This window comes from Nannospalax galili, unplaced genomic scaffold (assembly GCF_000622305.1).
Source record: "Nannospalax galili isolate Female #2095 unplaced genomic scaffold, S.galili_v1.0 scaffold146, whole genome shotgun sequence".
Lineage (NCBI taxonomy): Eukaryota > Metazoa > Chordata > Mammalia > Rodentia > Spalacidae > Nannospalax > Nannospalax galili.
Window position 1 is genome coordinate 8,363,322 of NW_008357929.1, and position 14,352 is coordinate 8,377,673.

At 45.0% G+C, this 14,352-nt stretch overlaps 2 protein-coding genes across 6 annotated transcripts in view; one reads left to right on the plus strand and one right to left on the minus strand.

Moving 5' to 3' along the window:
* Wrap53 (WD repeat containing antisense to TP53) overlaps positions 1 to 7,735 on the minus strand; it is a 23,034-nt gene extending 15,299 nt beyond the window's left edge. Inside the window, exons 1-4 of one of the 4 annotated variants that reach the window (XM_008855790.2) lie at positions 7,604 to 7,735; positions 4,935 to 5,441; positions 4,721 to 4,819; positions 3,797 to 3,908 (exon numbers count right to left, since the gene is read on the minus strand). In XM_008855790.2, the coding sequence (XP_008854012.2) occupies positions 3,797 to 3,908; positions 4,721 to 4,819; positions 4,935 to 5,441; positions 7,604 to 7,671 (786 nt within the window). In that variant the 5' untranslated portion in view covers positions 7,672 to 7,735. Of the gene's footprint in view, positions 1 to 3,796; positions 3,909 to 4,720; positions 4,820 to 4,934; positions 5,442 to 5,526; positions 5,646 to 6,794; positions 6,929 to 7,603 lie in introns of those variants that run through there. The other 3 variants (XM_017795039.2, XM_029557606.1, XM_029557607.1) reach the window with 3 other exon arrangements.
* The window catches only part of Tp53 (tumor protein p53), a 16,109-nt gene continuing 8,602 nt past the window's right edge, over positions 6,846 to 14,352 (plus strand). The window contains exon 1 of one of the 2 annotated variants that reach the window (NM_001319288.1): positions 6,846 to 7,017. The gene's annotated coding sequence lies outside the window, so the exon portion shown is untranslated. The remainder of the gene's footprint in view (positions 7,018 to 14,352) is intronic. The other variant, XM_008855787.3, reaches the window with a different exon arrangement.

Here is a 14,352-nt window from a genome sequence, read left to right on the forward strand (position 1 = left end):
TCACTTGGAAGTCACTGTATAAACCAGGCTGGGCTCTAACTGACAAAGATCCTCCTGCCTCTGCATCCCAACATGCCTGGTCTCTTTTGTCTCTCTTATTCCCTGAAACTTTCCCTCCTCATTCTCCATCTTGTTTCCTACATATCTTCCTGGTATCCCTGTGTGTGTGTGTGTGTGTGTGTGTGTGTGTGTGTGTGAATGAGTGAATGTAGGTACATGAATGCCACAGTACACATGTGGAGGTCAAAGGACAGCTTCTGGGGGTCAGTTCTCTCCTTCCGCTGTGGGTTTCAGGAATGGAACTCTGGCTGTTAGGCTTGTACAAGTGCTTTTGCCTGCTGAGTCATCTCACTGGCCCAGGATCATTCTTTTCTTTTTAAATATTTTATTTATTATTTGTGTATTATTTTTATTTTATGTGTATGCATGTATCGTCTGCATGTAGGTAAGTGCACCCGGGTCCTGCAATACCCACTGAGGACAGAAAAGGCTGTCAGAGCCCCTGGAACTGGAGTTATGGACAGTCGTTAGCTGCCAGGTGGGTGCTGGGATTTGAACCAGGGTCTTCTGCAAGAACAGTCAGCGTTCTTAAATGCTGAGCCATCTCTCCAGCCCCCCAGTATCATTCTTGAACTGGGCCTGCCCCTGACCAACAATCTTCCTCCACATATCACCTTCATTCACTCTTTTAATTCTTCAGGTCTCCTCTTAGATGTCATCTTAATAATGAGGTCTTCCTCATTAAATCTGTGACTTGCACTCCCAATACTCTTCCCTGATTTTTTTGTTTTGGGGTTTGTTTGTATTTTTTTGCCGGGGGGGGGTGTCTTTTTGAGACAGGATCTCCCTGTAGCCCATTGACCTGGAATTCGCTATTCAGAAAGATGTTATTTTTCCTTTTTTTTTTCCTGTTCCATCTTTCAGATACTGTCCAGAGCCTAAGTATGCTTTGCTTTCCTTGGTACTGTGAGCTTTTTCCACTTTCTCTAAAGCTTCTCTCCCTACCATGGGGCTTCTTATACAGCACACAATTATTCTGCTTCATCAAAAATATATTTATAGGCTGGAGAGATGGCTCGCGGTTAAAAGCACTGGTGTAATGGCGCACACCTTTAATCCCAGCACTCGGGAGGCAGAGGCAGAGGCAGGCAGATCTCTGTGAGTTCGAGGCCAGCCTGGTCTACACAGTAAGTTCCAGGACAGCTGGGGCTACAGGGAGACCTTGTCTCAAAAAGACCAAAAATAAAACCAAAAAAGCACTGGCCAGGTTCAGTTCTTAGGACCCACGTGGCAGCTAACAACCTTTCCTAACTCCAGTTACAGGGAATTCAACGTCCTCTTCTGGTCTCCGTGGGTATCACATGAAGGCAAAACACTCATACACATGAAGTAAAAATAAATAAAAATGTAAAAAACATTATTTGTAGGGGCTGGGAGTGGTGGCATGTCTTTAATTCCACCACTCTGGAGGCAGAGGCAGATGGATCTCTGTGAGTTTGAGGCTAGCCTGGTCTACATAGCAAGTTCCAGACTAGCCTGGGCTACATAGTAAGACCCTGTCTCAAACAAAACAAAACGTATTTATAGGTTTGGGGAAATCCTTCAGTGGGCAAAGCAGAATGATCCCATGCCTGTGATCCCAGCACTTAGGAGATGAAGGCAGGAAGATTAGAAGTTCTAGGTCATCATCAGCTACATACCGAGTTCAAGGCCAGCCTAGAGTACCTGAGATCTTGTCTTATAAACAAAGGGAGGGTGTGTGTGTGTGTGTGTGTGTGTGTGTGTGTCTGTGTGTGTCTGTGTACATGTGCGCAGAGGCTGGACAGATGGTGGAGCAGTTAAGAGTCTTTGCTGCCCTTGTAGTGGTCCTGGGCCTGGGTTTGATTCCCAACATCCACATGTAACTTCAGTTCCAGGGGATGTGATACCCTCTCTGTCCTCTATGGGCACTAGGTACACACATGGTACACATACATACATGCAGGTACACCATTCATACAACAAATAAATTTGAAAAAAAAAAAAAGCTGGGTGTAGTGGTACACACCTGTAATCCCACACCCAGGAGGGAGAGGCAAGAGGACTGTAGCAAGTTCAAGGTAAGCCTATCCTACATACTGAATTCTAGGCCAGGCCATGCTACATAAGGAAATCCCGCCTCAAAAACAAACAATACAAAATTTATTTATGGGGGATGGAGAGATGGCTCAGCAGTTAAGAGTGCTTGCTGCTCTTGCTGAGGACCAGAGTTCAATTCCCAACAGAGCTCAGTTTCCAGTACCAACATTAGGCAGCTCACAGCAGCCTGTAACTCCAATTCCAAGGAATCTGATGCCTTTGGCCTCTGTGGACACCTGTACACACATGCACACGCGCGTGTACACACACACAGAAATATAAATATTTTTAAAAAGCTTGTTTCTAATCCACCTCCACCATGACAAGCAGATCTGTGAGGACATACTCAAGATACCCTTGGTCTTCCCTTGCACCTCCAGGCTGTCTATTCTATTCCATGCATTCATGCAACACCAAAACCTAATAGTGATTATTGATAATTACCATAGGCCAGCACTTTTATGCACTTTTCCTTAACTCATTATTAACTGTCCTAATTCTCAAGTGGGTGCCATTATTAGCATTCTCACTTTCACATAAGGCAACTAGTCATTTAACCTGGGAAAAGATGTGGTGGCAAACACCTGCAATCCCAGCACTTAAGAGGGGGCAGGAAGATCAATTCAAGGCTAGCCTCAGCTATATAATGAATTAAAAGCCTGCAAAAGGTTCTGTCTCAAAAAAAAAGAAAGAGGAAGGAGTAAGAGTAAAGGAATAGACAGACATGAAGTTTCACAATGCTGCACAGGCTGAACTCTAACTCATGGACTCAAGTGACTTCCTGCCTCAGCTTCTCAGCATTTATTTAATAAATAATGATCTTAGTTATTAACACATTTGAAAATGACACAAAAAATACAAACAGCTCTTCATCCATCTTATTCACCCCTTTATAATTTCAACACCAAACCCTGTGACTGATACATTGGAGTCATTTGGGTGTTACTCTTTTTTTTTTCTTTTTTGGAGACAGAGTCTCATACGGTCTGAGCTCGCCTCCAACTTGTTATACAGCTGAGGATGACCTTCACTTCTCAATCTCCTGCCTCCACTTTCTGGGTTGCTGGGATTACAAGAATGAGCCAGTATACCTAGTTTATGCAGTACAGGAGATTGAACCTGAGCATAATGCTAGGCAAGCATTCTACCAACTGAGCTACGTCCCTAGCTCCTATTGGCAGTCATTCAATAAATACCTATAAATACACGTTATACAGAAATCCACTCCTTATCTATAGAAAACAAGTATTCCTGACTAAAGACAGACAGGGATGGAGAGATGGTTTAGTGGTTAAGAGCATATACTAATTGTCCAGAGGACTTGAGTTCAGTTCCCACCACCCATATCAGGCAGCTCACAATGCCTGTAACTCTAGCTCCAGGGGGATCTGATGCTCTGGCCTCCTCCAAGAATTGCTCTCACATACACATACCCACACACAAACACACACATACACATAATCAAAAATAAAAGCAAAATCTTCAAAATCTAAAGAAGGGGCATATATCTCTTTAAATGACTTCAGAATTCAAGGCAGAAAATGTTGTATGTAGAAATACATGGTGAAGGAAGGTCCTGTTTGTGAAAAGGTAACTTGTAGACTATACTTTTCTCCATCTATATGAAGGATTTAAATGGCAGTGTCTGGCAAAGGAGCAGAGTCAGCCTCTACCTTACCATTTCTGCATATTCCACCTGCTCCCCTTCACTGTACAATTCTGGGGGCAGGTTGTAAATCCGTAGGATGTTATCAGCACTATTGGTCAAGATACAGGAACCATCAGGGGCCCTAAAAATAAAAGGAAAAGTTAGAAAACTGGACAGACTTATTGCTTCCAGGTGTAGGAGTCTTTGAAGGAAGACACAAGTAAGTCTTAGATAAAACTTAAGCTCAAGCACAGCATGACAGCACACGCCTAGAATCCTAGCTACTCCAGAGGTTGAGGTAGGAAGGCGGATTCTCAACCTTCAGACCAGCCTGGGCAATTTAGCAAGACCCTATCTCAAAATGAAATAAAAGGGGCAGCTTAGTGGTGGGTTACAGGCTAGCATGCTGGACACCCTGATTTCAGTTTCTGGTACTAGAAAAGAAAGAAAGATGGAAAATGTGAAAGAAAGGAAAGGGGGTTAGGAAAGGGAGAAAGGAAGGAAACCTTAAACTCAGTACTCACAGGGATTCCTATTACTCCTTTACCCAACTCCAGATAAGTTCTCGGTTTGTTTTTAAGAGAGGGTTGGGCCAGCCAGGCGTGGTGGCGTAGGCCTTTAGTCTCACCACTTGGGAGGCAGAGGCAGGTGGATCTCTGTGAGTTCGAGGCCAGCCTAGTCTACATAGTGAGTTCCAAGCCAGAGCCAGCTGGGGCTGCAGGGAGACCCTGTCTCAAAAAGACCAAAAAAAAAAAAAAGAGGGTCTCCCCCCACCCTCAAAAAAAGACAGGGTCTTACTATGTAGCCACCCTGGCCTCAAACTCCCAATCCTCATCCTCAAATTTCCCAAAGTGTTGGGATTACAGGCATGCACCACCATTCGGGGCCACATGAGGGTGGGGTTTTAAAATGAAAATCCTGAGGCTGGTCCTCTCCCTGCCCCGTTATACTTACCATTTACAACCTTTCAAGAAGTTCTCAGGTTGGGTGCTGAACTCGGACCAGGACCCACTGAGGTATCGAGGTGGCTGGGAAAAGCTGTAGCTCCAAACGCTGACAAGATAAATAACGAAGGTGGTCAGAGCAAAAGGGGCCGGGGAAGAGAAGCTGACTGGAGGACAATGTCGCTTTCACATTTGCACCCTGCTCTGATTCCAGAGTCACTTACGTGTCTCTCTCATCGTGTGCAGCGGGTTCCTCACACACATCTTCCATGGCTTCTGCAGACTCCAAGTCCAGCAGGTTCGTTTCTTCTGCAGGAGGGATCGCATTTTCAGAAAGTTCTTGCTCCTCGATTCGAGGGCTCAACTCACCAGGAGCGTTCAATTCGACTTCCCGGGAAGTCGAGAGAAAAGCTGGGTCCCCTTGCCCCAGCACCTGAGACACAACTGAGCCAGCCACCTCATCTCTGGACACCTGGGGCTGTTCATCTCCACCGCCTGGTAGTGGCAACAGCTCAGAGTCTGTATTTTGATTGGCAGGGGAAGCTTTGGGCGCGGGAGCTGGGGCCTGGTCCCCAGGGATGCTGTCCGGAGCTAAGGGTCGTTCCTCCGACGTCTTCATTCTACTGAGGGAGTACGGCGGACAGCGGCCTCGGCCCGGCCAGTCTCTTTCCGCTGACAACCAACTGCCGGGGCTGAGCGGCTTCAAAATTCCCAGGGATCCGGACGCAAACCTGGAAAGATACACCTGTCTTTCCGTTCTCTTCCGGAAAAAGTCAGAAGACCCCCACGCGGAGGGGCAAAGGCTAGGAAACCAACCAGAGCAGAGCTCCGCCACGCTCCCGGCCGATAGGCGCCTCCAGTGCCCCTGGCTCTCGCGGGATTTGGACCACCTTCCGATTGGCTCTCCGCATCCAGCGGATTTCGCGGGGCGGGAATGACGGGTTCGCCCAACCCTCCAGCCCTAGCGTTCCTACAGGTTTCTGGAAGTTGTAGTCTCAGCGCTCGGCCTTGCGGAAAAGTACCCGAGCTCCCCCTACCGTCCGCCCTCGATAATTCCTAAAGCACCTACTCTCCCTGGCCTGCAGAGGGCGCCTGGTTTTTACAGGGTTTGGAATTCTTTCGACTCACTGTGTAGACCAGGCTGGCCTCGAACTCTGACTAGAGATTCCCCCCCACACCCCGCCTCAGCCTCCCGAGTGGTGGGAATAAAGGTATGTGCCACCCAACCATGTCTGGCCGTTTTTTGATTTTTTTTTTTCTTGTTTTTTTAAGACAGCGTCACCCTTAGCCCCAGCTGATCTGGAACTCACTATGGCAACCAGGCTGGCCTTGAACTCACAGAGATCCACCTGCTTCTGCCTCCAAAGTGCTGGGATTAAAGGCATGTGCCACCATGCCCAGCCGTTTTTTGAATCTTATTGGTCAAATTCCTCAGACTTTTGTTCTTTCATTCAACAAACATTTTATTATCAGTTCTTATTTCCTACCCAGCACTATCCAAGGCATTGGAGAAAATAACAATGAATAAAATAGTTTACAAGCTCTCTGCCTTCATAAGATTTTCGTTACTGTGTATTAAAGACAATGAAAAAAAATCTTTACAGGTAGTGATAAGGGCTGTACAGGAAATTAAACAAGATGGTGTGATATAAAGTATCTAAGGGAACACCTTAGATTGAGATATTAAGACTCTAAAAAGTGACAAAAACAACTAACAGTGGTTCGTGGTGCTCATTCCTGTAAACTTTGTTCCTGGGAAAAGCTAAAAAGCAGGAGGATTGCTGAGAGTTCGAGGCCAGCCCTGGCTACAAAGTAAGACCCTGTTTCAATACGATGGCTACAACCAGGGAGCTAGATCTGAAAGAGCGGTATTGCACGCAGTGATCCAGACAATGACACAGTGGCATGAGTCCCCCAAAATGATTTCCCCCAAATCCGCCTTCAGAGCTTCAGCTTGAGTACTTTGCCACCACAAAACGTTAATTACGGTCAACACCTACACACCAGGAATCTAAGACTCTCTCGGTACCCTCCCCCCTCACTCTCCATTTTCTGCCCTGAGCCTAGGAAAAACTTGCCCTTACTTGTCATGGCGCCCCTATCCAGCTTTGTGCCAGCAGTCTCGCGGCGGATGCTGGGATTGGGACTTTCCCCTCCCATGTGCTCAGACTGGCGCTAAAACTTTAGACTTATCAAAAGTCCATAGCCACCATCCTGGGTGCAGGTGGGTCCTAGGATCTGGGGGCACCTGGCGTCCAGGCCCCGAGCGTACTTCCCAGGAGGGTGACACGCTCCCCTGAAGACCGGGTAAGCAGTTGACTGAGCCTTGATGAGTCCCGTCTGAGTCACCGGCTCTCGGGTCCGTGGATTTGCGGCTTAGGAGAATCGTGGAGTTTAGGGGTGGGGCAGAGGGGACTCAACGAGTTGGGATGGGATGGTGGAAATGGAAGCTTAGCTGGCGGGATCAGCATAGGCGTGTAGTGTCGAAAGGCCTGGGTGTTAGACGATGGGGAGGTTAGGATCCGCCAGCCTCAAAGAGGAACGCCGGAACTGAGAGGACTGGGGCTTTGGGGAACGTCTGGGCGACCTAGGATACTGCTCCCCACCACCTGTACACACAGATACCCGGTGCTGGGTGGTGGAAGGCCCTAAAATAACATGCACCAACTACTGGGGTCCGAGATCTTCGGGATTCATGTCTCAAGGTTTTAGAGCCCTTGGCATCCTAAATTAATTGGGGTGATCTGGGAAGCTCTGGCTGCTAAAGTCGCACAACTTCCGGACCTTTGTCCCTGGAGTGATCTTTTCATTCGCACCCCGGCCCCGCTAGATGAAGAAATTCAAGGGAAGACTATCAGGCGTGCAAGTGGGAAGAGCTAAACGAAAAGTTTACCCCCGAGCCCCGACGCGGCAATCCCAGTCTGGAAGGCCCAGCAGCCCTGTTATTGTTTGGCTCCACATTTACATTTCTGCTGCTTGCAGTAGCATTTCCGGTTTCTTTTTGTCGGAGCAGCTCACTGTTCATCCGATCAGAGGGGAGTTGAAAGGGAGAAAATGTATTTTAGGCTCATGCTGTTGCTTGCGGAGGGAACCTGCTATCCTCCTTCATTTTCTTTTTCTGGACTACTTGGTGGTTGCTTTTGCAAAGGAGAAGATGTTTGTTTTGATACAAACCTCAACCCTCCCCCTCTGTGAATGGTGTTTTCCCCACTCCACCCCTGTCACCTGCTAGCTGGCGGACGCTACCATTGTATGGGACTCAGGGATGGGGAGGCGGTATGAAGAAAGCAAAACTTGGGCATTTTTGAAAATAGGTTCATCAGGGAATCAAATTTTAAGAGTGCAACGATAGGTCATTTGTTTGGGTCGGAAAACAATTACCTAGTATCCGGTTTTGGGCTCAGCCATTCCCATTCTGAACGCACACTGAACGTCCAGAAAGCGGAAGGGGCGGACCTCAGCTGGGGGCGCCCCGAGGTCCTAAGTGCAGCCCACTGGTCCAAGCCAGTTCTTCCCAGTGGGAGGTGACAGACCTCTGCCAAGACTTACGTATTTCCTACTCCCGCATCTTTAGGGAAAATCATTTTGTTACAGTTTCTTACCATGCACCAAGCACTATACGTATATGTATGTCTTCCAAGTAGAAGTATTTACAACACAGCACTTAGGGGGATAAATTTCCCCTTGCTCCTTTGACGTTTCAATGGTTTTGGTCTGCAGAATAAGTAAACAATAGATTGGTAGGAAAAAACAAATTGTATTACGTGGCTGCAGGAACCACATATACACGATATGAAACTAAGGAGGGCTAGGTAGTTGAAGTTTATAGAGGAGTAAACAAAGGACTAGGTTTGAGCTTTTGTGGGAAAGAGGTTCAGGTTGTAGAAGGTAAAGACCCGAAGGTGCCCAGCTGGTGAGAGTTCTCTTGTTATGCAGATAGCCTCGCTGATAACTAGCACTTGTAATCTCTTACCTGAATTTGGTGCTAGAATTTCTTTTAACTGTGAAAAGATCTCATTCCAAAACCATAGGGGGTTGTAAAATAGAAAGACATCTGACCTTCCCTGTTGACTAATGTAGATATATGTAAATTTTGTTTACTTTTTACGAAGGACAACTCTGAGAGCTACCCTTTGTCTGCAGAGATCTTCAGTTTCTCTGAATAATTTAATACAGTCAGCCCTTAACTAGAGGGATTTGGGTCTGAGATGCTTAGTATATGCCTATAACCTATGCTTAAATCCTCTGTAGTTTATTTATGATAATGCAAAGTAAATGTCATGCAAATAAATGTTATATTGTTGACAGTCAAAAGGAGCTATGTTAATATTCATTCAGTACAGGCATGTCCCTTTTTTACCCCTCAAAAACTATGAGAGCTGGGTTATCCCACCGCTAGAAAGTGAGACAGGAAGATCACAAATTTGAGTCCAGGCTGATACAGGGGGTTCGAGGACAGGCTGAACTGTACAGTGAGTCCCTATCTCAAAAAAAAAAAAAAAAAAAAAAATTTAGAAGAAAAGAAAAACACCTGGGAAATGGAGAAGTGGAGGCAGGAGGATCAGCTGTCAGCTTGGTCCAGCCTGGGATACATGAGACACTCTTCAAAACAAGTGCAAAAATTAACAAATTTTAGGAAGTCAAACCTAGCAGGCATTGATAGTGAAAGGATAAAAGCAGACAAGTATGATGGCACATGCCTGTAATCCCAGCACTGGGGAGGCTGAGGGAGGAAGATTACCATGAGTTCAAGACCAGCCTGGGCTACAAGACAAGACCTCGTCTCAAAAAAACAAAACAGCTGGGTATATAGTTTAGTGGTAGAGTATTTGCCTAGCATGCATGAAGCCCTGGGAGTGAACCCCAGATCCATCAAAACGAACAAGGAATAAATACATGTTGACTAAGTGTGATTTGTCAAGGATTATGGTATTGTAATGTGAATCCATGTTATTCACAATGTGAATAGATTAGAGGTTTTTTAATATTTATTTAGTGGTGCTACAGATTGAATCTGGGGTCTTGAGCATGCTAGGCAAGTATTCTACCACTGGTTACAGCCCCAGTCCCTTTTCCACTTGTTTATTTTTACTATATTCATGATTTGAAGCAAGCCTCACAGCAAACTGAGTGCCTGGAATCCCAGCACTAGGGAGGCTGAGAAAGTAATGAATTTAAGTTGAAGCCTGGAAATGCATGGTGAAATCCTATCTAAAAACAAAAGCAAAAGGCAGGGAATAGGGTCCAAAAGTGATATTTTACAGAGGCACTGATGTGATGAATTAGTAGAAAAAGTCAAATAGTAATGGAAAAACTGAGGGATGGAGAATTAATTTTGACTCCCACCTCACATAAATACACAGCAGTTAACTTGAGATGGATTCTAGACCTAAACATAAAACTAGGAAACCTTCCAGCAAAAACGTAATTCAGGACATCTATCTTTATTATTTTTTTATTTTGCTTTAGGTTAGGTTTATTTTTTGTTTGACTGACAGTATCAACCAAGTGTGTCTTCCTGTATGGGTGGGTTACAGAGCTATTTCAAAATTTGCCAAATAAATGGTTAACATTTTGTTTTATTTTCATATTGTAGCTATATGAACACTGTACAGATACCTTCTCACTCTCAAATAGTTTAATAAAACCGCCTCTAACTACCATCAGGGCTAGGTCCATGAACCCTGTCAGTTTTTGTGTGTTTTACTATCTTTCACACATTTCTATACGTATTTATAAAAATAAATAATACTAAACCAACCATAGTGGCTCATACCTATAATCCCAACATTCAGGAGGCTGAGGCAGAAGACTTGCCATGAGTTCAAAACTACCCTGGGTGGGTGTCTTCAAAAAAGAAAAGTAAAGCAAATAAAAATTAATGGTCATTTTTATTACATTTACTTATTGTGTGTGTGTGTGTGTGCATTCAGGCACACACCATAACATGCATGTGGAGGTCAGAGGACAACTTGCAGGAGTCAGTTCTCTCATTCCATCCTGTGAGTCCCAGGGATTGAACTCAGGTGGTCAAACTTGGTGGCAAGTGTCTTTACCAGCTCAACCATCTTGCCAGACCATATATTTTTTAATTTAAAGGCAGGGCCTTACTATGTAGCCCCTGCTGGCCTGGCACTCACTATGTAGGCCAGAACTGGCCTCAAAGTCACAGAGGTCCACCTGCCTATGCCTCCAAGTACACCACTATGCTGGGCTACAAACTGTATTTTGGGGCTGTATTTTTCACCCAATATGTTTCTGAAGTATTTTTCAAAAACACGTTTTATATGTCCATTCCTGATTCCTCCTCTCTCCACATCCAGAACAATGCTGACATGAACTTTTTTTGTGCAAGCCTCCTGCCATCCATGTTAACTGTCTTCCTAGGAAGTACCTAGAAGTGGTTTTGTAAGATGTGTATTTTAAGTTTTACCAGACAACTGCTTTGTTTATTTCTAGAATCAACAATATCCCTTTCTGCTCTTTGTCCAGTGCTGAGTCTTGAATCCAGGGCCTGGGACATAGTAAACAAGTTCTCTCCCACTAAGCTACACTGCCAGCCCCAAAAGTTTTTTGGTTTTTTTTTTTTTGGTCTTTTTGAGACAAGGTCTCCTTGTAGCCCCAGCTGTCCTGGAACTCACTATGTAGACCAGGCTGGCCTTGAACTCACAGAGATCTGCCTGCCTATGCCTCCCAGGTGCTGGGATTAAAGGCGTGCACCACCATGCCCGGCCCGAAAGATTTTTTATGCCTGCCACTGAAACATTGAGAGAGTAATTATTTAAAGAATGGGTGTGGCTTTCACCCTATTTCCAATCCCCTGATGATGGTGGTTAAGGGTGTTGTTTATTTTGGTTTGGGGGCTGGAAGACAATTAAGATAGTCCTGCTATGTGGCCTAGACAGGCCTTGAAAGCTTCCAGTCTTCCTGCCTCAGTCTCCTGAGTGTTGGGATTACAGGCATGTGTTACCACATCACTTGTCCCTTATAAACTTGACGATCCTGGGTAAATGACTTAATTCCTTTGCATCATTCCTCATCTGTCAATAACTACATGTCTAGCTGTCTCAGACAATCAAATGAGATGAGCCCCTGAAAGCAGCAGGCCAGTAGGGCCTACAATGGCAGCCATTGTTATGCTCAGGCCTCTGCTGAGTTTATTGCCTTCCCACCCATCATTCTCTTACATATGGAGCCTCCCTGACCATTTAGCTTAATATTATCTTTATTGTATCATGGCATCCTTTGCTGGTACTTAGGAAAAGTACTTACTCTAAAAAGGGGATCTCTGACTTTTTTTTTTTTTTTTTTTTTTAACGGTCTTTTTCAGACAGGGTCTCTAGCCCACGCTGGTTTGGCACTCACTATGTAGACCAGGCTAGCCTCAAACTCCCGGAGATCCACCTGCCTCTGCCTCCTGAGTGCTGGGACTAAAGGCATGCGCCACCTCGCCCAGCTGATGTCTGACTTTTTAGGGAATCATTGAAAACATAATTGCTGCTAATGATCTGAGTGATAGAGCAGGGAGACCACCTGAATCTGTGTGACTGTCACCAAGGATTGAAACCTTGGACCACCATCCCAGTATCGTCCACCACAACCACCCACATGCACACCATGTTCACTAAACAGGTCCCTGAGGAGGTGAGGTTGCATTAATGAGGGAAGACAGTACCACAAAAGCTGCTCAAAGAATACATGGGGAGTCATACTGGTATTTGTTGGCCTCTTCCAGGCCAGACACTTGTCTCAGTTTATGTGTATGTGTGCAGTCACATACATACATTACAAGGGGTTTGAACCTAGGACTTCACAAGCTAGATACTCTTAAGACTGAGCTCCACCCCAAGCTCCAAACTCAAGAAGCCAAAAGGTAATCCTTTCAAATAGATAGGATCTTAACAATAAATTTAAGTAACAGTAAAATGTCAAACCCAGGGCTTTTGACTTCTGAGCCTCCTTTCTTTCATAAATCTGTAGTTTTGATTATTAATCTAAAGAGACTCTGGCCCTCCCCCATCCCTTTCTGGTCTGATAACTCAGCTTGAAGGGGTTGTGATATCTGATCCTTCACTTTCATCAGCTAAGATCTGCCCCAGATGATTGCAGAAGAAAGCTTTGCAATTCTGAGTCTGAGATGAACTAGATGTTCTACCCATAGATTATTTGGATGACCATTTTAATAAAAGCTCAATCACTTGCCTTCTTTGTGTACCTTGGCAGATTACTTAACCTCTTCACTTGTTTAGTGACAGGTATGATTATCAAGATAGATAAGATGACCCTTCATCTTTATTTACATCTTAAATACATGAGAAAGCACTCAACCAACATAGTATGGAAGTAAATGCTAGGGGAAATTACAGTCAGTCATTAACAGCAATTGTTCTGGAATGTTTGTCTTGCAAGTATAATGGAGAGAGGGCATTTGCCACTAAGCAAGACACCTGAATTTAGTCCCCAGGACCCACGTGGTGGAAGAAGAAAATTCCACAATTTATCCTCTGACCTTGGCATGCACACATACTGGATGGAGTACACTCACCCACAATTAAATAAATAAATAAATAAATAAATAAATGTAAAAAAACTTCAGTGGAGAGCTTGCCTAGCATTTGTGAGATCCTGGGTTCAGTCTCCAGCATTGCAGAAGAAGGAAGTGTACTAAACATTTACAGTGGGCATATCTCAAAGCTGATGGCAGATTTAGCATCAAGAAAGATAGCATTGAGCCGGGCATGGAGGCACAGGCCTTTAATCCCAGCAACTCTGGAGGCAGAGGCGAGATCTCTGTGAGTTCCAGGCCAGCTGGGGCTACCACGAAGACCCTGTCTCAAAAAGACCAAAAAAAAGGGACAGAAAAAGAGAAAGAAAGATAACATTGGGCCACGAGATAGCTCAGCTGATAAAGGTGCTTGCCATGCAAGCTCAATAACCTGAATTCAATCCCTAAAACCTACATAAAGGTGGAAGGAGAGAACCAACTCCACAAAGTTGTCCTCTGACCTCTACACGTACATCATGGCATACACTTACATACACATGCTATAATAAATACTTTTTTGTTTTGTTTAGATAAGGTCCCCCTGTAGCCCCAACTGGCCTGGAACTCACTATGTAGACTAGGCTGGCCTCTATATCAGAGATCCCTCTGCCTCTGCTTCCTAAGTGCTGGGATTAAAAGTTTGGGCCACCACGCCTTTTTTTTTTTTTTTTTTTTTTTTTTTTTTTTTTTTTAAAATGGTGGGGCATTTTGAAAGCTGGTCTGGGAGAAGGTGAGATTGCCTGACCAGGTGCAGGGCACAGTGCTTCTGTTGTGAACAACACAGACTTTCTTACACTGAGGAAGATTATATTCTCCACAGCAAAAAAGTGAAATGAATAAGAAAAAGTATCACACAGCATAAGTACTGTGAAGAAGATGGTAGTGTGGCTTGATGGAGGTTGGCTGGCTGACTGAGTTCTGGGGGAGCATTCCTGAGGAGACCAGGCCTGAGATAAGAAGGAGCCTACCCATAGCCATAGGGAGAATAGAAATAGGAACCTAGCTCTTACAGAGGAAAGTGAGCTCTTGTAGAGGAAAGCACCACTGATTGAGGGAAGCCTGTCTAGCTAGAAAGAGCCGACGGGGGGGGGGGGGGG